Source organism: Synchiropus splendidus, chromosome 8 (genome assembly GCF_027744825.2).
Source record: "Synchiropus splendidus isolate RoL2022-P1 chromosome 8, RoL_Sspl_1.0, whole genome shotgun sequence".
Lineage (NCBI taxonomy): Eukaryota > Metazoa > Chordata > Actinopteri > Syngnathiformes > Callionymidae > Synchiropus > Synchiropus splendidus.
Window position 1 is genome coordinate 25,841,259 of NC_071341.1, and position 21,838 is coordinate 25,863,096.

The following is a 21,838-nucleotide window of genomic DNA, read 5'->3' on the forward strand; positions in this document are numbered from 1 at the left end:
CAGGATTCTAAGACGACCCTGAATATTACAGTCAGTGTCTGTCAGAGGAACAGACTTGGCAGTGGTGTGAAGGCCGGCATGGGAGTGCAGTCGGAGCCACTTGGGGCTAAAAGCGTGAGATTTATGGAGAGGCGCTATGGCCTCGGACAGCTCCACCAGTGTGTGTGGGTGACTCCGCCAGATGCAGCGCTGATACCATGTGTATCGCACTGTAAGCAGGTTTGACTGAATCTTATTCCCTGAAGGGAGCGCTGTAATTAGCTTTTATCAACGTCTCCTACCTTCTTTCCTCTTCTGCAGGGGAAATGTACAATGCCATTTTAAAAGTGCAAGCCTTGTGCTAATCTCATTTCATTCTACATACCATGCTTCGAGAGACCCAGAGAGGGCGCCCTTTCAGTGGAGCATGGCCCGGACAATCGCGCACATGTGGCTCTTTGTCTTGTTTACCTTGTACAAAGAAGGAGCACCAACATTGTCTTAGGCCTCTCCTGGCTCTGTCCTGGAACCTACTGCAGTTTGGAATTTGGTATAAGAGCAAATCATTTTCCCCTCAGAACCAGAGGGAGATGGCTCCATCATAATAACCGTCCATCAGTCAATGACCTTAGAAACAGACGTGATCATGTGCTACAACTTGAAGCTTCATGAAACAGTGTCCTTATTTTCACAGCCCTCTAGATCACAGGTGGGCAATTACATTTCTGAAAGGGCCACATTAGAACGCGTAACTGTTCCGAGGGGCCATCATCAAAAGGAAGATAGCGATGACTGCAAAACATGATGGCAAAATATCCAAAACATATACTTAAGTAACAAGGACAAAATTGATCTAAAAAGATGAAATGTAAGTACCGATATTAAGAAGTGTAAATATGCCATGAAACCTATTGAAATGTTTCATTTTATATGCACTTAAATTGAATATAAATCAACATAATTATGGACCAGAATTCAATTTATTTAAAAATATATTCCCAGTATTCTTTCAATGTATTTTGAGTCTTCAAACAAGAACATGTTGTATTTACTGCTGACGTGGTGGTGGTGGCTAAAAGAGAAACAACAAAAAAAAGCAGAAAAATTACAACATAACAGTTATAGTTATAGTCTGATGGCAGAAGGGCCACAAAATTACTGGCATCGAGCGGTATATGGCCCTCGGGCCGCACATTGCCAAGGTCTGCTCTAGATGCATGAAAACCTTTGGATTTGAACAATAAATCCTCTCGTTTAGAAACCATTATATTTCTGAACCAACATTTATAAGCCAAACAGCGTCTGATAATAAGGACACTGTTTCATGAAGCTTCATCAGCCCATCACTGTCCTCAGCTCAACATTTTGGAACAGTCATTTTTGCATTGGTGCCATTGTTGCCACTCCGTTTGCAGAATGTCAGCGGAGCATCTTATACTGACCTTGGTTCAGTTTATTCTGGACATGTGGGTCAATATTTTGTGTCTTCACAAGGAGATCCCTGAACAGACCCAGACAGCAAATGGCATAACATCCTCGTTGACTACTTATGGTCTGTTGCAGGCTGAGGCAGGAACTCTGTGGCTCCAGAGGCATTGTGGGAGAGCGAGTCAAATAGAATGAAATGAAAAAGAGATAGAAGGTCAAGGGCTTTCTGGGATGCTTCCAGATGAAGTGTGACACATGGTTTACATGTGAGGGGGAAACAGCCATACGTTCCGCCATAAAACCCGACGGGCTGTAAACTGTCACATGCCTGACACGTGTTTCCATGTTGGAACTTCCCTTCTTTCGAAGTCACAATTAAGACGGAAGCTGTGGCGGCGCCAAAGACCGTCTCCACCGTCCTGAGGTCGCTTTTGTGAGCGCTGGCATGCTGAGGTTCCTCCTTGTCATGTGACCAGTCTGTTTGAATTCGGCTGGATATTCAACGGTATGAAAAGAGAACTCTCAATTTTGTCATCTCAGTGGGTGTTTCCTGTCCAGCGGTACGAATGTGCTGAGCGCTGTCGAAAGCAGGCTGCTTTCAACATTGTTCCTCTCTGAATGTCCACGTCTCAGCTAAAAAACTCTGGTCATGTCAGCACTAAGAGTGGATGCCTTTTATTTATATGATGTCGTGTTTTTGCTTATCATCAGGTTTTGTTCTGTTTTTTTTTTTGTTATTAAATTGGTTGCAGACTTTTCTCCCTCTGCAGAGAATATGGAGCGGGTTTGTACAGATTGGTTGGCGAGGATGAAGACGGGACTCTGCATGTCTGATGACAGCGGCGTGGTAAATTACAGTGTTGTGTGGCGCTGGCTCTGGTTGGCTGTCAGTGAGAGGCTGGTCCTCGCTGCTCTGCTGTGGGAGCGAGTGTCGTCCTGACGGACAGAGCTGTCACCGACGCGCTGAAACACCGAGCCAGTCACATCAGACGCGACGATGTGTGTTTATGCAACGCTGAAACGAGTGCACGGTACGGAGCCATACGTGAGATGGACTGTCCTGCCCTCACAGCTGCGCTACTCCCAGCAGCATTTCCTTTTCTTCATTGTTTCAACTCTAATTCAGACCATGAACCCACCGCTGAGTGGGCAGTGAGGCGGGTTGCTCTTCTATGAGGCTTCATGAAACAGTGTCCCCATTTTCAGAGCTCAAAAAGCTTTCGATTTGAACCAATATTTCATTGAAACCTCACCTCACTTTTAAACTGAGAGCGCCACCTACGGAGCACTAAACAGAGGGACGCTGTTTCATGAAGCCTCATCTGCCCATCACTTGTTATATGTGGAAGTCAGGAGCATCAGAGTATGTGCGGCTTGTACAGGACGTGTATGTGTCTGTGGACCATGATGTTTGCTGATGATATATGACTTGTGACAGAAGAGTAATGAAGGAAACGAGTCAGGTCACGCAGGACTCTGAAGCATGGCGGAGCAATTGATTGAACACGATTAGTAAATTGGAAAATTTCAGGTCAACGTAGAGACTGGAGGAGTGGTAGAATCTCTGATACTGAGAGGGAGTGAATGTATTCTGCTTGTATTAGCCACCAAGCTCACCGGGTCAGCCACAGCATGTCAGTGCCTGCGACTCCATCTCTCAGAGTGGAGCTTGCTCTTACGTTGTTGTGTTGACTCTGTTGTTAAAGGTTAGTTGAGTGGGGATCATGTATTGTCACAATAAATTTAGAATTGGATTTCCTTTCTTGTTGAATGTCAAGAATAATCTTCCCTATATTCCCGATATTTGCATTACAGATTCTTAAAAAACATAACAGGCATTTTGATAAATATATGTATTTTTTTTCATGAGATGATTTGAGGTCGAGCATGTTTTTCTGCAGCCCAGTCCGTCTCTTTCTTCCTCACCTTCACACCTAGGTTTTCAGGCAGAAGGGTGCCACTGTCTGGGGCATGTGCACTGCTTTGAGGCTGGTGAAGGAATCTCACTGCCAGCTGAAGTTAAGCACCAAACCCCTTGATGAAATTGCTGAGCGATGCAGTGAATAAGTCTCTTGAACTTTTCAAAATAAAGCGATTCCTGCGCCTTCCTGTCATCCCTTGCAAACCCCTCTCTTAATCGTCACGAGCTTAAAAATGTGACTGATGTGCTGAGCGAGTCGGGGCTGTGTGGAAGACCGGTCCAGCCTTGTTTGTCCGTCTGTCCGTCTCACTGGTCACACTGTAATAAGATTGCTGGGCTCTGCCAGGCAGATTTACTGGCGCACAACTCCCTCTAGGGCTTTTTCATAGAAATTGGTTTCCATCCATATTTCACCGCCGCTTCTCTGCCATTCTCTGTCAAGACGTGTCCATCTTGGCCCAGCTCACCTCCTCAGGTGTTCATGGGAGGACGTGTCCGTCGCTCCTCTTCACCTTTGTTAAGACTGCGCCCCACTAGAGAAGAGCTGATGGCACCCACCACAGAAGGAGGGGGAATGAGAGACGGAGGTCAGGGCCCGGTGTGGAGAAGCAAAGGCAGGTCCTCGCTGCGCGAATCCTCCCTCCGGGTCACATGCTCATCGACCTGGCCTTTGCCATGTCCTTATGGAATCTGGTGAAGACGTGGCCACTTGGGCGAGGCTCGTCGTGAGCCGCACGCCAACAACGTCCTTTCTAGGTCACCTGACCTTCCTGCAGTTTGAAAATGGAGGTCGTGAAATTTGACTGACAAAAGCGTTTTTTTCTGAAACTCTGTGTGCGCAGATCTGCCAGAGAAGTGAATTCCTCCACGCCTCATCATCAATGTTGACACGAATGACGGGCTGCTGCGGTCCAGGCGGCCCAGCTGTGCACACCGTGAATGAGGCCAAGCCGTACACAAGCGGCAGCTCGCATCAAGGCCAGCTTACTTTGGCAGCCCAGTGTCATCCCTTCCACCAGCACAAAAGCTGCCCCGCAAGACACTAAAGGAGTGGGAAAGTGGGGAGCAGCGATTATGTACCAACCAAGGCCATCTGCCGTTCCTCTGCCAACTCTTTCTGGCAGAAGCCATTTCTAGTTCACTGTGGACTTATGTCTATAAATAATACATTTATTTAATGAAGTATATATATATATGTATTTTTGGATGATGAATCAACATTTTTATCTCGGCCAACGACAATAGGTTTTTCTCTGTCTGTCTGTTCTTTTTATGAGGTCCAGCAATTGTCCTTTACATTCAAATGAACTTTTTTTTTTAACTCGATGAATATCTTTTTTTAAATGCACTCTTACGCACGCACACACATTTGCATGCCATCTTCATTTGGACCTCTCCTGGCCATCACCCTTTCCCCAGCCTCCATTCCTGAACCTAACCCTCCAAAACACATGGCTCACCTGATCCAGGACTCTGGACCAAACTGGAACCCAGTTAGAATCGCCCAGTTATTTTGAGGTTTTCACTCTTAAACTGAGGCTTTGTGAGGCCATGCAAAACGGGCCCCCACAAACAACTAAGGGGCCCCACAAGGGGCGAGGGGTTTCTCCAAAATTGGACGTCACTATGATAGATATGCTTCAACAGAAATACACACACAAACTTCCTCAGCAAAACATTGTATACTGAAGCTAGCAGAACCACTGCTACGCAGTCTCGATCTGAGCATTCCATTTTGTTGTTTGGGAGTTTTATATGTTTTAGTGGGTTACAAGAAACGAAACGAAACATTATCATGAGCAGAGCACTGATCATCTCGAAACAAAAGTCTTTGATAAAGAATACAATGACAAAAAAGGAGTGACAAAAAGAGCCTAAGCATTTCGACGTCTAACATTTTAGAGCCTTTGAACTCAAACTGAATGGTTCGATAGATGAGCTGTGGGAGAGAAAAAAAAAGAATCCCTGGCTCCACTTTCTTCAGTCAACCTGGCCATATCTATTTCTCGGGTAAACTCTTCTGCAAAGCACATTGAAGAAAGTGTGCGGAGCTTTGGAAGAGGACGCTCTTATCAGAGCCAAAACAGAGTGAACGGATCAGCCGTCCGGCTCCTGATGAGTGAGGCGGGCCGCCGCGGCAGAAGTCGCCCATTGATCGGAACTCACTTCCTTTACTGGGTCACATCCTCTCCAGGGACTGTCCTTTTTTAATGTTAGAAATTTCAAATGGAACTAAGGGTTTTCATATGGAAAAAAAAACATAACAACAGAAGATTCTGTTCTTAAAGCAGAATGACTTTTGAAGTGGTTCTCTTGGAGATGCTTGGACAAAGCAGAAATATGTTCCTCGGCATGGAAAATAATAACGTCAGGGTTCGTAGAAGATGCACGACTCGGCGTATAATTCATGAAAAAGTCATACAAGGCGATACCTCCAGGACTCAGGAGCACCGCTGCATGTGGGACCTATCTTCCTGCTGACTCATTATTTGGAAGTCAGCAGATGGTTCAATGAAGGGAAGGGACCTCTGAGTCGCTGCTGTCACTCGCAGGCCACCGGAGGGACCCCGGAACTGTGACCGTAACGCTGAGGAATGTCAAGTGAGAGCGCGTCGAGATGTGATTGACAATGAAGCACCTTCAGGTCAAATGTATGAACTGAACGAGAAAGATTCTGAGCAACTGCTGAAGCTCACACCAAACTGATGGATTTCCCACTTGGGCGTCTCCTCCTCTGAGTTCTGCGTCAGCTCTGACTAACAGGTTTAGACGCTCGCCGCTGACGTGCCCCTGCGACCTGTGGGGCCCCATGAGGGCGGAGCCTCACTCCAGCGGACGGGGCCGAGGCATTCTGGGACCACACTGGGACAGTTTTGCCGACTGAGCACAAAGGCCGTCGTGCTGCCATGTTTTGTGGCGGGTCCACAGGTGACGAAAGGCCCCTGCGTCACGTAGCAAAGTTAACTGTTGCAGTGTTTAGTCCATCTGCCAGTACGCAGCAGCTGCTTTTTGAGTTGCTCTCTTTCATTTTAATATTGAAATAAGATCCAAGTCACATCTCAGTGAATTGTCTCATTTCACCAGTATAACTGAGACTTGTCTTTGAAAACAGCTCATGAGAAAGAGGGTCTTTAACGTATGAAACTGTTCTTGACTCGTAGTATAAATTTTCTTTGGCAGTTTAAGTCAACTACTGTAAATTCTGGACTATAGAGTGCAGCGGAATATTTGCACCGCCCACTAAATGTAAGAAGGAAAGCAGATCTTGTGCCTCCATGAGCCGTGGGTGCAGTGGTGCTGTCTGCTCTGTAGAAAGGCTTCAAAATACGTGAGGATCACTTGTAAACTAGTATGGGAAACCAAATGTTCACAGCTAGATATGTGTAATATCTGCATAGTCATATACAAGTCAAGATATGGACTTTGAGCGAGTGTGGGACGGATGCAGACCGAGACCAAGAAGGGCTAAGACCTAGTCTAAAAATTAGACCAAATTAAACACATTTACTCTCATAAATCTAAAAGAACATATTGAACACCTCCAAAGCCAAATTCTAAGTTAGCTCATCTCCAACCAAGTTTCTTGTTTATGGCCACCAATGTAGCATTCAGGGGTGGTTTTTCATAAACAAATCTATTTAAATGGTCCAGAATGTAACATGCTATATACCTTGAAAAGTCTTGAATGGTCTTGACAAAAAAAAAAATATCCAGCCGAGCACGGCTGAGAACGGCTGACTAAATGCAGTCGATAATGTTTTATTTCCACTAGGTTTTGTCACAAACGATTTAAAACTTGGCAATATTCTGCTGCCTTCGTGGCAGAGGAGACGCATTACTGCCCCCTGCTGGCATTTCTTTTCAGCAAAAACATCACCTCATAGCACAAGTTGAGCTTAATACTGATCAGTCTGTGTGCATAACATCATGTGAACGATGTGTTCAAAGGCGATATGCAGAGTCGTAATGTAACAGAGTCTCGCGTGGTTCCTGGCAGTCGTGTGTCGGCTGAGCTAACTTTACCTCGCGTATCCCCGAGAGAGTTGGGCTCATTCAGCAGTTGAATTAACAGCAAGTGGCTAAGTGGTGTAGCGCCAAAAATACACATTGCATTTTGTTGTGTAAGCTCAGTAGAGCTGGGCATTATTCTAAAGTCGCTCTACCAGGTGGAGGGAGTGGAATATCTCGGCGGTGCAGTCCACCAGCGACACACACACACACACGTGCACGCTCCTGCTTTAGCTCCCAGTGACGCCTCTGGCTAATTCCACTAAAGCGCACTGGCTATCCAGCCTTCTCCAATAAATTAGCTTCACTGCTTCCCCGCCGAGACTCACACCCTGACAGCCTGGCCGCAGTCCACGGTTGCCCACTCACACACCGCCACACCATTGTTTCAACTGTTTTTCTCTTCTCCTCCAATCAGACGCTCTCCCTCTCTTATCTGTATTATGGGGTTGGTTTACTGTTTTATTTCACCATTTTGCCTTGACAAGTACAATGGAATGAAGAAAATTACCTTTGCGACCAAACACTTGGCTTCATGTGTGACTGGGTCTGCTGACCTGATGGAGAGTCTTTCGTGATGCATTTGGCCTAATTTGGGTCCAGTTATCGAGGAAAGGTTGCAGCTCAGAGTGAGTTGAAGTGAAACACTGAACACTTGCTCCTTCCTCTCACGTTTGCTGTCGTCTGTAACAACTCAGATTATTCCATTTTGTTAGATTTAGATTCGATTTGATCTGGTGAAAGTCATGCGGAGGGTGTCCACTGTCCAGGACCAGTGGTGTCCCCAGTGACCGCGCCTGACCTCCAGAAGACCATCACCTCGTTCCGTGTCAACCTTCCGTGCCAGATTCCATTCACTTTCAGACGCTCCATTCTGTCTCAGTGTCTTCTGTGATGCATCTCAACATCTGGCAGGTAGTGATTAGGATTCTGGGTCACATCTCTTCCCGTGTCCTCGGCAGTGTTGCGCTTCCCGTTTGAGAAATCTATGTCACATGTCTGAGCTCTGGATGGGGATAGCTAGCTTGCATCTGACAGCCTTCTTCCTTTTCTCCTTCCTCTCTCCCCAACTTCCTTCTACCTTCCCAGTTCTAGTCAGCCTGCTGTCAGTCGATGCCCAGACGGAGATGAAGAAGGTCGTCGGGGACAACGCCACCCTGCCGTGTCACCACCAATTGCCGTCGTCCAACTCTCTGGATATCGAGTGGCTGCTGCAGAAGCCCAACTCCAAGCAGAAAGTGGTAAGATCCACTGGATTTGTGAAGGTCGCTGACCGACCCAGGTTTGCTCTCTGGTGTTAGCATTCCAGTTTGGTCCTGCAAACCACAAACATGGGCCTGAACAAATGTTTGACTGGCGACATGTCCCAGCTGACCTCTGCAGCGGGGTCTGGCTCCACTCAGTGGACCGTCAACACTTTTCATATTCATGCACCAAATTTCCAGTCGCTCTACTGAGCTATTATCAAGCCGCATCTGTGACTTATTACCACTCAGATTGTGGAAGATTGTGAGCTGTTAATATTAATGCTCTTATCATTGAGGTACAATTGAGATGGGGCTTGCGTTGTCGGAGGGAGACAGCTGGGTGACAACATCTCTGTCATGGTCTGATGAAGCCACAGTGAACAAACATGTCTCACCAACATGATGACGTGTCATACACTGATAGCATTAGTGGCTGGGATCAACATGAACAGCACCTCATGACAGTTACAGAATACTAGCTGGGCTGGTATTTCCAGTGACGGCGCTACAACTTTCCCCCCTACTGAAGCTCTACAGTTGTTTCTGCAAAGGCCCTAAGAGAGCGCCGACCTCCACCGAGCTAATTTACACTCATAACATGCCGGTGTTCCACCACATGCCACGCCTTCAGCATGATGGTCGCACGTGACCACACACATGAAAACAAGGTGGAAACATCGAAACTAGGGGAGAAGACATAAGGCATCAGGTCATCATGGTTTTCTCAGCAGCAACTAACTAGACTCATTGACCTGCCTATTGTCCAACAACTGCTTTCGCAGTTTGATGCAGTACTTCTTTAAGCCATAAATACCTTACTGACAGTTGATGGCAGCATTGTCCCGCAACTCACACGCACTGTAAATATGAAGTACATAATGTGGCGCCACAACCGCCTTGGTCTTTGCCTTGTCCCAAGATCAACAAATGTCATTGGAATCTGGTCGTAGATTTTTGAGTCATTTCACTACCTGACAGACTCGGATGACATAAGGTTCAACGGGTTGCCAGACCCACCTTCACTTTCTCATTTTCCTTGGACCACTTAGGCCCCAAATGTTCTGCGTTTCCGTCGAGTCCATCAACCAATTTCTCAACTGGGTGTGTTATTTATTGTAACGTTGGTTCCAAGCATGAGGAATCGTGATTCAGGAAGCCGCATGTTCTCCAGTCTCTGACTGTACCGTCAGGATGGTCAACGCGCTGTCAACACTGAAGCTCTTCTCCATAGAGCCTTAAAATACGACTGTTGTTTATTCATGAGCTGGTTGTGAATGCAAGATCGGACAAGAGCGCGAGTCTGAGTATCCTGTCCAAATATTGGTTTGGCTCTCGATTTCCAGAAGGACTGTCAGTTGTTTGCTGCCTTTCACAAGTCACATTCTTTGATACTGGGAGAGTAGATAGATATGAAAAGGCTGCTTCCTCCTCCTCATCTAGATGGCCTGCCTCATTTGGAATGCAAAGATGGCGCAACCTGACCTGCTCACAGCACAGAGGTGTTAAACTGAAACTTCTAGCGGCCCAGTCATGGGCCTCGGCCCTATGGTTAAAAAACAGCTGAGGAGCCTGACAGCTGACTTACTTTAATTTGGTTCCAAACGTATTAAAAAGGCTATTTATTGCATAGTTCATGTCTGATCAATAATACATGAGACTACAGGGCTATTTTAACCTGTTATTGTTTTCTGCTCCTGAGAGGTTTTAATCGCCAGAGTTGTGGCACCGTCAGCTGAATAATAGACTCAATGACATTTAGGGTCTTTTGTTGCATGAATGCTTCACTTGATCTGTGGAGGGAAGCGGCGCAGGCAGCGATGCACTTATCATCAAAAGCAGGTTTGATTCCCGTTCAGAACCAAGTTCCTCCACAGTCACAAGTAGAAATCCAACTGTTGATGCTACGGCGCAAAGCTCAGCGGCACCGTCTGCAGCGGCTGGAGAACTAAAGGCCTAATGAGTTGTCCCCGGAACACTGTCAGCCACGGTGAGGAGAACAGAGGAATCTGACAGACGGGAGCGAAGTGAGGCTTCTGGTGAAGATGTCACAGTTTCCCTTGACTGGTCTGCATTTTCACTCCAATTGAAGGTTGCACCTCCAGAGCAGCCGAGTGTAAGAATGACTCCCGCTCCCTGTCAGAGGCAGATTTCCGTTCTATTTGCACGTTGGTGCACTGACGTGTTGCTTCGCAGATAGCAAGTGTGGCAGAATAAAGGAGAGAGAGCCACGGCATGAGAGGAGGGAGAAAACAGGCGCCTTTGATGGTCGGCGCTGAGAATGCAACGTTTGGATTAATATTTAACGGGAAGATAACATTGGAGGCGCCATTAATTAAAACCTAACATCTGAAAATTTGATCAGAGAAGAGACTGCGCCTGCAGCTGGATGAATAAATCATTCTTTTGTTCTGCTGCAAGGCCGTGTTGAGACGGGGAAGCAGCTTGTCAACATTTAGCCTCTTAGCTGATGTACAGGGGAGGGTGACTTTCAAAAAAAAAAAAAGAGAGAAGAGAGCGACGCCTTGGCAAAGCCACGTCAGGGAAAATGTTTTATTGTTTTTAAATTCCTCACCTTTTTTTGGTTCATTTGGCTTTTTAATTTTCACCTGAAACAGAGCTCTGGGAACTGAATTTGACGTTGTGACAGAAATAAAGTCTTAAAAGTAATAACTGAAAAACAGAATACTCCATTGATAAATGGACATTTATCCTTCTCCAATTGATGGATGTTTGTTTTGAACTGAATTGCCTTTTAATGTTTTTTTAGTTTTTCAGTTTTCGGATCATTTATTTTTAATACAGGAATATAATTATTATTATTATTAAATTTCATTTTTTAAATAGTTACCAACTGATGTCACGTCCTCATTTCCATTTAACAAAGTGTTTCTCAAAATATCAAACCAAGGAATGATTAAACATTGTATTCTGTTTATTATTTATTTGTATAAAATTATATTTTAAACTGTAATTTCAGTGCTCTTCAAGACTCAGAGTCTTGTTTTAATACTTTAAAATAAACTAGGACTGTGCAGGGCAAGCATCTTGCAATACGACGTGTACCCCGATACAGGAGTGGCGATACGATCCATTATGATGTATTGTGGTACTGTAAGTCCAGCAATGTATTGTACTAAGACTCTCATTTAAAGGGGGCAAATCAGATAATGCACTGCAATATTATGTGCATGGAAATGATCTTATTGTCCTGACATTCTGTGAAATATCGCTCTCCAACAGAGGAATGAATCACTACTTCACAAAAAAAAAAAAGTATTAAACACGTCACAAATGCAGCAGCATATACAAGTATGAAGGTATTAAATATGCATATAGCTGACCTGAAATATACAGGGAATATCACACAATCAAGCTTTGCAATATTTGAGCGCATTGATATTTTCTTACACCCCAGTGCTAAAGGTGTTCGGTGAGTCCATGTTTACGTTTGGAAGCCACACGCATCTTTTTTGCACAGTTTGATTCAACAATTGTAAAAAAAATAATTCTTAATAATAAATCATAATTATTGTTATTACTCATTTGCTATATATAGTTTCGTACTTTTGCTCTGAAATAGCTGCAACTATCTTGCAAAAACACTGGGACCTTGCTGGTTTTTAACGCCATGATTCACTTGCAATTGTTGCAGAAGAAATGAAATGAGAATTGCTATTAATTGCTGCTGAAGAAAAAAAACATATTTAACACGATTCCATGCTTCAGTGATTTGGTTTTACAAGTCTGTGAAACGAGCAGCGCAGCAGTTGAGTAAACAGAGCAGCTCATGTTATGTTCCGACTGCTAGCATCGCGCCGCCGCCGTCAGGCGCACTTCCTCTGCAGCCGCCCAACATCCGCGGCTCTAAAACCAAGCTGCTGTCCTCGTAAAAGTCCCTCAGCAGACGGGCCCACATCACCGGCGGGTGAACCTGCGCCGCCGTATATTCACGTCGGCCGGTAATGAATGTCACATTTTCCTCACGTCAGCAGCCGGCGGCGCGTGGGCAGGAGCTGGCAATATGTTCAGGTGGTGCCGGCGGACGCCTCCGCCCGCCCTCCGATGGCACCGCTCCCCGCGAGTCTGTGCGCAGCGTGGCGAGGCTGTTTGCGTGTGTAAGTGGCCGGTCGTCACCTGTGATCACAGCAGGTGCCCCTGTTTCTTTACAGGCCCTGATGCTCAGTGGCACCAGCATTTAGAGAGACCCATCTGCAGGCGCTCACTGGCCCTGAGTAATATGCCAGTGTGACAGCTGCGTTTGTTTGTGTTTGTGGAGGAGGACGGAAGTGCACATGCACACACTCGCGCTGATAAACAAGTGACATCAGAAGCTGTTGATACTCAGCAAAAAAGCGCTGGTTTGTTGGTTTGTCTCTGCCTCAATGAGAGGGCACATTTTCTGTAAAACACTACTGTTGAGGGGCATCATGCGGAGGATTCTCTTTCTTTTAAATGAGGACAAATTCCAAGTGAAAGGTAACCACCAATAAAGCTAAAAAATAAGTGGGTGGTTAGCGCAGTAAGGTCATCAGGCGGAGGCGATTGTGTGTGTGTGTGTCCTGGCTGTGTGTGTTTGTGACGCCCCGTGTGACCCCGGCATGCTGGGCACGACCTGACTAATGAGCAAACAAAGGCTGGTGTAAGTGCAGCATGAGAGACTAGAACACAGACCTGCACGGGTTCGTTCACGCTTTAAAATGAATCACCACTTTATTAGCAGTAAAGAAACCATACAGTCATCATTTAATACAATTCATTCGCTTTGTTGGGGTGGTTGAACTTTTTTTATTTAAATGGAGCTAAAGGAAACTTTATTATTGTATTCTCATTTTATTCTTTGTTGTTTTCAGAAGAACCAGCGAACAAGCTATAGTTCCATTCTCGCCATTGTTTTTACGTGTGTGAAGTGTTTCAGTTATCGTGCTGTAAAAGGGTGATACATGGCTGAAGAGCCACAGCTGGGGATGAAGGACTGTGGATCTGGAGAGCGTTACATGACTTTTGGGTGAAATTAATGCCGATGAGAGAGAAAAATAGATGAGTCATTTTCACCCGAAGTTGCTTGTATAAACTTGATCATGTTGCCAGTGCTTTTCTGGATAAACAACCGGTGTTTTGTTTCTAGAGTTTCCAAAGAACAAGCGAAGAAGGGAACAGTTTGGTCGTCGTACAGTCGTTTGTCTTGTTATCTCATGCAGCGTGGTGATGAAGCTGTCGCTGGGAGCCATGATGCATCAGCTGCTGTCACTGTCCCACTCTAAACTAATGGACACCATGTTTAGTCATGCTTGGGATCGCTGAAGTATTCAGTGTAGACAGTGGCTCCTCAGCTGGAGAGTCCCTGCGGTGAGTTCAGTTCAAAGACCGACTGGCTGATGAATGAACTGAGCTCAAAATGCTCTTGCTGAAGGATTTATGGACAGAGTGGCTCCAGCGCTTCACATCTCACCGGTCGATATTCATAACTCAGCTCCTCTGCTCTTGGAACACTAGGGAACGTTTCTCTGCAGGTCTTTGTCCAGTCGTCACTGCCACATTCCCTATGTCCATCCATGGTTTCAGCCGTGCAGCGTGAAGCCTTCTGAAGCCTCTCAGACGATTGACGGATGTGGGGCGAACCATAGGAGTCTTGACGCATCTGGTTTCAAACGCTCACATCGTCTGGGGAACCCGACACCTACGGGCCCAAAGGAGAGGCACTTTAATGCCCTGTATTATGCATTCATTCGCTCATTATCTCTGCCTCCTGTAATTATATAGATCTATGAAAATCTATTTCCCATCCTGAAAAACATTTCTGATATATATATATATATGTGTGTGTGTGTGTGTGTGTGTGTGTGCGCGTGTGTTTTTTTAACTTTGAGCTCTAATTGTCCAATTATCCCACAGGTTTCTTTAGTACTAAATTAGAGGTGAAAGTTTAGTATAACATTTTCGCCTCAAAGGACGATTCTGATAACGGCCATGTAACTTTCGCGCATCAGGTACCTAATAGTTTGCTTACAGTCAAATCAAAACCAATATTGCCATTTATTTTTGAAAAAATGTGGAGGAAAAATGCTACTGTTTATGAATAATAGTAATAATAATAATAATAATATGCAAGCAGTTGCATCTGAATAATCCCTGTTTACAGCTTCCTATGGAAACAGATGCATTTTCCTGTGTATTGTTTTTGTGTGGATGGGCAGCCAACAAACGACTCTTTCCATTTTCTCTGACTCGACTCACCGTACCTGTTGCGAGGTGCAGGGCCATGAGAACCCTTTGGGGAGAACACCCACTCTGACACTATAAGCCTTTAAGTATTAACTGCTGACACGGCAAAAACACCGCCGTGAAGACTTAACTCCTTTATCTGTGCTGTCAATCCCACTTCTTTGTGATAAGGAAAAGAATAATAGATAAGAATGAATGCCGCCCAGATAATCAGCCAAGTGAAGGCCGGCGCTGGCATTTCAGCAAATCTGCTCATTTGTAAAGTGATTATCCCCCACTGTTGATTCATAATTGACTTCTTTTGCAAAGTTTCACGTGGAGGCTGCCATCCTGCCCACGCCACGCCGCCACACACTGTCAGTTGAAATGTTAACAGCAACAGACACGTAGGATATCGGCGTCAACGCTCCGGATCCGCCGATTCCGCGGGATAAAATAATGATGTCACTGAAAAAGATGTCAGGGGTAAATTATTCATTGATATATTCATTCGTCATCTCCGGCTCTTTCTGAACCTGAAACAAATTCCAGCTGACGTGGCCTACATTCAGAGACAGAACCGATGGCTGATTTGTGCCGCTATCCGGATGCCGATATCTTGGCGAGCTAAGTCACGCAACAGTGACTCAGAGAAGTCTGGAGTCAGTTGAGGTTGTTCGGCCGGGTGTTGGGAAGTCAAACCCTCACCGTCCCGGGGTATAAAAAGCATGTTCTGCTTCGAGGTGGGATCGTGTCTTGGGGTCTGATGCGGCACTGATGCCGCTGATGCCAATAGCAGTCCGATCAGTTCTTTTCCCAACCTTTCAGTGAACATTAATGGTTGCGTTTGTCAAAAATTATTTGAAAACCTAAAGTTGCCACACAAATATTCTGCTCCCTGAAGGAAAAAAAATGGGTGTCTAATAAGGTACTGCAGTACTGGTACTGTGGTTTTATTAAAGGGGCTTCTCCAGTGATCAAATCCAGGGAACTGTTTGTGGAGCTGCCGTGAGCTGCTCTCCCCTCCAAGAATGGGAAATGAATGATTCACGAATAAAGAAGCCGTAAAGATGTGCAGCGTGTCTCTGTCGCTTCAGTGTTGTGCTTTTTAAACGTTGCGTCTTTTCAATCTCCCCAGATCATCACCTTTTTTGGCGGCCATATTTACTTCAACGAGGCAACGGGCAGCGAGGCCAGTCGCCTGTCCTTCGCTGGCGACTACCTGCGCGGCGACACCTCGCTGCTGATCAGCGACTTGGCGGAGGATGACTCCGGAGAGTACTACTGCAAAGTCAAGACTGGGGGGAAGTACCACTGGACCCAAGTCAATCTCGTGGTCCTCGGTGAGTCTTTGCAGCGCCGGAAAACAGGAGACGCCTTTTTCAGATCAAGGACGTATACATTGTCTCACACACACATTCACAGTCACAGTCACGGCATCATTAGCCGGCCACATTTCCTTTGTCGTGCCGAATGATGTAGTGATTGAATTTGATCAGACAGTTCCTGTTTGGGCTCTTGAGGTGGCACCAGGAACAGCCAACATGACATGAAGGCCCACTCACTCAGAAGCATTTTCCAGCTGCGTCAGGTGACCACACGCGCGTCCTCGTACGTGGAGACGGGAATTAAAACCGGCTCTGAGCTTCACAGTCTTTGTCATTGGAAAAGTCAACTTCCATCAATCTAAATGCATATAAGCTTCTTAGAAAAGTTTGGTGGTGTGAATAGTAGATTAGTGTTCGCATCTGTGCAAGCGCTTGTTTGGGTCTCCTAAGCTCCGGCGAAGTCATTATTCTGTGTTTTATCTCAACTTTTTCACGCCTTTTGTTCAGCTCATTTGCCAAATATACAACTGAAGCACGTGGCTAAGCTGTGCGACTGGTAATGTGCCATGTCGTTGCCTGCAAATGTTAAATTGCTTCGACGACTCTGAAGGGCATGCGGCCGAAAAAAATGGGGGGGGTGGCCACAGAGGACAGTGTCCGGCAGGAGGAACAAGATCATTCTCAATGTCAGAAAAAGCAAGCGATTTATTAAAACATCATGGGAGATTAGCCGACGCCACAGTTATTGGTTTTCTAATGGAACAGTCTGTTAATCCTCCCGCTCTCGCTCTCATCTCTCCTCCATGAAGACATTTCAGTGAGTTAGTGCCTCATTTTTTACAAATAGCCCTCAGCTCTGTGGTGACACTTTCAATTTTGAGGGAGGCGAAACATTTGCATTTTGCTGTCCGGGATAATATGATATGTCGGCGGCAACTGGATGGTGTTTGGGCTCGTCTCCCCTGCTGCAGTGGAGTGTCCCAGCCCTGCTGCCTTATCTGCTTCCATAACCCTGAGCACGATGCACCGTCGCCGTAAACAAGGCCACAAAAGCCAGCAATGTGAGGGGATGGCGTCTGCGTGGGCGCCTCGCCGCTCACGTTCCCTCCCTGCTGACGAGAAGCCAGAGCCAAATTCAGCGTTTATAATGTGACTGCCACAAAAATACCGAGCCGATGATTAAATATAGCTCAGCGCTGATCTAAAAATAAGCCACTGGCAAGGAATGGCTTCTATTTTTATGCTTCAAAGGCTGGGCTTAAAGCGCGTCTCACAAGAGAGATGCAGCTCAGCAGCAGCAGCAGCAGCAGCCGAGCCTCCAGCGACTGGACTGTGACCCAAACCTCTGACCTGTGCAGGACGTGTCACCACGGGCAGCTCCACGGTCGCATTGATCCGCTCCCTACAAGGCACCGCGTGCGTGCGTGCGTGCGTGCGTGCGCGTGTGATCCTCATTAACACTCCTGAATAATGAATATTAACCTCGGTCTAATGTGCTTTCTGCAAGTTGAATTATGGTGGTCACCTTTGACCTGACATGTCGTCTCATGACGGCAGCCGTTGTGACATCAGGCGGCACCAAAATGGCTGCCGGTAATTACTGCTACTTAAGGACTGGTCTGAGAGTAATTGGCTTCCCGTACAATCTTTTGATGAGGATAAATAAACACAGTTCAGGGCCTTAATTTCACGGCCCTTTTATCCAAGGCAGCTGATACTGAGTGTGTGTGACGTGACCTGGTCTTGGTTTGAAGTCTTCAAATCAAAATAATTAACATTTGTACCATTGAAAACGTTTGAAAATGATGTGATGTTTCATTGAAAATGTTGTTCAAGCCCAGAGGCTTGTGAGCAGAGAGTGCCATCTAGTGGGCACGGAAAATGTGGAGCCAACAGGCGAGGACCATGCATCTCGATGACGCTTTATAACTAACACACTGTTCCCTCAAAGGCGGTTTATTGTTCCCTTTAAATGCCTATAGTGCACCAAACGGCTTCATGAAACGGTGTCCCCATTTTCTGAGCCCACTAGGTGGCGCTCTCTGCTCTGAAATCTTTGGATTTCAACAATCATTTCATTGAAACCTCACCTCATTTTCAAACTAACAGCAAAAACAAGGACACTGTTTCATGAAGCCCCATCTGCCCGTCACTATCCATTTGTGGTCGCGTACCAGACACAAGCGCTGCAACATCATGGCCATCCACATGCAAACAGGGTTCGTAGAGAGTCAGCCTCTTTTTGTGGGCCATGTATGACTATGTCAGAGTCCCCATGCAGCCCACGCGCCTTATGTTTGACATGCCTGACGTTCTGCTTCTCTGTTTATAAAAGAACATGAGCCAACTGTCAGACAAAGTCAATGTATGTCAGAGCGTCCCGCAGCTAACCAAGCCGATCTTGTCTTGTTAGAGGGTTTAAAGAAAATTGTGTCTATTTTTACCGATGTGCTGCATAATGGATGTCCTCTCTGCTCCTGTGGTGAATTTAATGGATTGTGATCTCTTCTTGCAGTCAAACCATCCAAGCCAATCTGCTGGATGGATGGCAAACCCTCGGAAGGCAGTGACGTCAAGCTCAACTGCAAGTCCAGCGACGGATCCGAACCCATCAACTACAAGTGGGAGCGGGTGCTGGAGAGAGGCAAGAGCCTGGGAAAACTGCCAAATCTGGCCCTGATAGGTAGGAGAAATCATCGCCTGCCGTTTGACTTTTCACCTCACTTAAGAGATCTGTGGAGGATATTACTCTGCCTCCATTCTTCACCGAATATCACAACTTTGCATTCAGCAAGCACTGAATGTCTTTTGCTTGCGTCCTCCGACCTTTTGACTTCACATGCTGGCGTTTTTATCTGAACTCTGCACATGCGTTTGTCTCCTTTGGTCTTGCTCTTCGTGGATTGATGAGAGGCTACACATTCCTCATGCTACACTCTGTATTGTCCAAAACAGTGGCTCTTCTGATGTCATTTCAAATCATAAAGGATGGATTTATTGTAGTATATCTTTGTAGCACACCTTCATAACTAATATACTATAGAGTGCACCGGAATATGAGCCACAGCCACTAATGTAAGAAGGAAAATACGTCTTGTTCATACATAAGCCGCAGGTTCAGTGGTGCTGTCTGCGCTGTGGACAGGTCAGTGGTGCACCGCCTACTGACCTGTACCGCTTCTCTAAACTAGTTTTGAAAACGGGCTCCATCGTCGAGACTGAGGAAATAGTGGAGACAAGCTGCGTAATACGGAACGTCTGGATTGGTCCACGCTGCTCTCACAGTAGGCAAGGTGCAGCTCTCCTGCCGGAATCAAGTCAGCGACCAAAACCCGACTCACTTGTGTTCACCTCGGACTTTTGAGCTGAACGCACTTTGTCTGGAGACAGTGTCTAACAGCTTTTGTGCCACAGATGCAGAATCGAGAAGCAGCCGCTGAGACCGGTCGTGCTACTGCCGGTCTGTGTGTGCTGTGCTGTGCTAGCTGTGTTAGCCACAGGACTCAGACCGCGAGAAAAGAAGTAGCGGCTTATAGTCCGGAAATGACAGTAGTTCATATTCCTGCCCCAGGGTTTCCGCTCCTTGTAAACAATGGTTGTGCGAATGAGAAAATGAACTCTCACACCATCCAATGCATTTAAACAAAGTGATAATACTGAAACAAGCAGATGACGGATAACGCACCATGATTATGGTGGCTTTCCGCATGTTCTAACAGAAGAATCCCCAAAGAAAGTGATAATAACTGAAGTCCGTCGCTCACGGAACTGAAGTCGCATCCGGCCGGACATATGAAGAGGTGGACCGGGTGAGGATGGCAGTTTGGACGCAGACTTACTCCTCATGATTTCAAAAAATCCTGTTGGAAACCTGCACCTTCATAACCTTTGTCTGACTGTAAGAAACAGGACACCACTGTGGCGGAAGTTCAGCGCGAACCGCTGCACCCGTCAGTGCATCGTAGAGGCGAGGAAAAGCTGCGGCAGCGTCCCATGAAACTGAGACGCTGGAGAGTAAACAATCTCAAAAGTCTGAAGAGGATAATGGAAGCCATGGTGGAGACGTGGAGGCCGACTGAAGGGGCTTCAGAAAATGAGAGTGAATGAAAGGTTTATCACGGATAATAAATGGCTCCGGCACCATATGACTGAAAGTCAAGTGGCTACGGATGCAATTAGTGGCGCAATTAACGTGAGTTGCCAATCTTAGCCGAGTAAGCGGCGCATGATCTCATCATGATGTCGTTCAGACAGAAGTTCTGTGGTGCCTTTCAGGATGGCGTCGTTCAGTTCCTCTGTGATAAAAGCAGAGCTGCCTCTTCAGGCCCTCTCAGGGTCTCAGGTGTCGGTCACATGACGTCGTCTGGGATGCTCAAGCTCCGCTAATTATCACGGACAAACAAAACCGTGTGCATGGTTGGAACATTTTTTCACCGCAGAAGAGCGCCCCCTAGTCTCAGAAAGGTTTTGATTCCTCCCCACACTCAGGCTGTGCTCAGAAATGCCTTCCGATGGAGACTTCTGTTCAACACCATTGGAAGATCACGACATAAATGTGGACACCCCAGGCATAGCTACGCTGTTGCATACTTCAGCGCTCAGAACATTTACTTGTCGTACAGTGGCTTTCAAACACAAGCGAGGAAGAAGCATTTATGGCGTCAGCTTTTCATGTTTTCACCCTTTGCCTGCATGAATGTGTAAATAATTCCACTAAATGTGTTGGTTTTTTAACTTGGCATTTAGATTGCAGCGGATACATATCTCTATAATCCTTCAAAATGATTCATGAAAGTGTCCAGATCAGTGTTGTTGGATGTCTATCATATGGAAATGTCAGCGCAGCTCAAGCAGGTTGCAGGAGAAAACGTCAACCACAACTGAAGTGTATGTGTGTAGTGGGGAAAAGATACATGTAAAGCGGAGGCCCCTGAACAGAAGCGCTCCTCGCTCCCTGAGGCAGATTTCCTTCACATGCCGCGGCTTCTGTCATCTGCCGAACATCGCGGCCGGACGTTCCTCCCTTTCAACAGCAGCTCCGTCGATGAACGGTAGAAAGACCGACCATTTTCCCGCTGCGTACTCCGTAAAGCAGCGTAAACATTGTCGAGTGGCGAAGCTCTCTGTCTCATCTCCGCCTGTGGTGCTCCACTGCATCCCTGACAGCGAACGCGCCGACACAAACCTTCAAATGAATGACCTCCACCCAGCAACACCTGTTCAGTCTAATTAGCTTTCGCTGGGCGATAACATTGGGGAGGATCAGCCGATGTTTATGTGTGTGGCCAGAGGTAATATCTGGTGGTTTGTCACTGACAGCCATGACTGAATGTCCCATGGGCATGTCAGGTGGCGTCCACCTCGCGATGTGTGGTCACCAGTGATGCCTGCTGTTGTTTCTCGTGGAATTTGATTCACAATGTGTAGAAATGACGATACCAAGGAGGAGTATGTGTGAAAGTTCCGTGTTCAGGTACACGCTCATTGTGACTCACTGTCTGGTCTGGTATATCGCTCACTTTTCATATCACAGAGAGATGAATGTCTAACAATAGAGACTCACTGCTAATGATGTGCTGGTGAGGCTTCATGAAACACTGTGCTTATTTTCAGAGATCAGCAGGAGGCGCGCCTCTTAAAAATGATGAGGTTTCATTGAAATAATTGTTCAAATGCAGAGCGCCATCTAGTGGGCTCTGAAAATGAGGACACTGTTTCATGAAGTT

The 21,838-nt window shown here is 46.3% G+C and overlaps 1 protein-coding gene across 1 annotated transcript in view; it reads left to right on the forward strand.

Moving 5' to 3' along the window:
• Positions 1-21,838, forward strand: part of clmpb (CXADR like membrane protein b) — a 75,753-nt gene that overhangs the window by 45,757 nt on the left and 8,158 nt on the right. Inside the window, exons 2-4 of the mRNA XM_053872185.1 lie at positions 8,426-8,577; positions 15,923-16,127; positions 18,628-18,795. Of these exons, the coding sequence (XP_053728160.1) occupies positions 8,426-8,577; positions 15,923-16,127; positions 18,628-18,795 (525 nt within the window). The remainder of the gene's footprint in view (positions 1-8,425; positions 8,578-15,922; positions 16,128-18,627; positions 18,796-21,838) is intronic.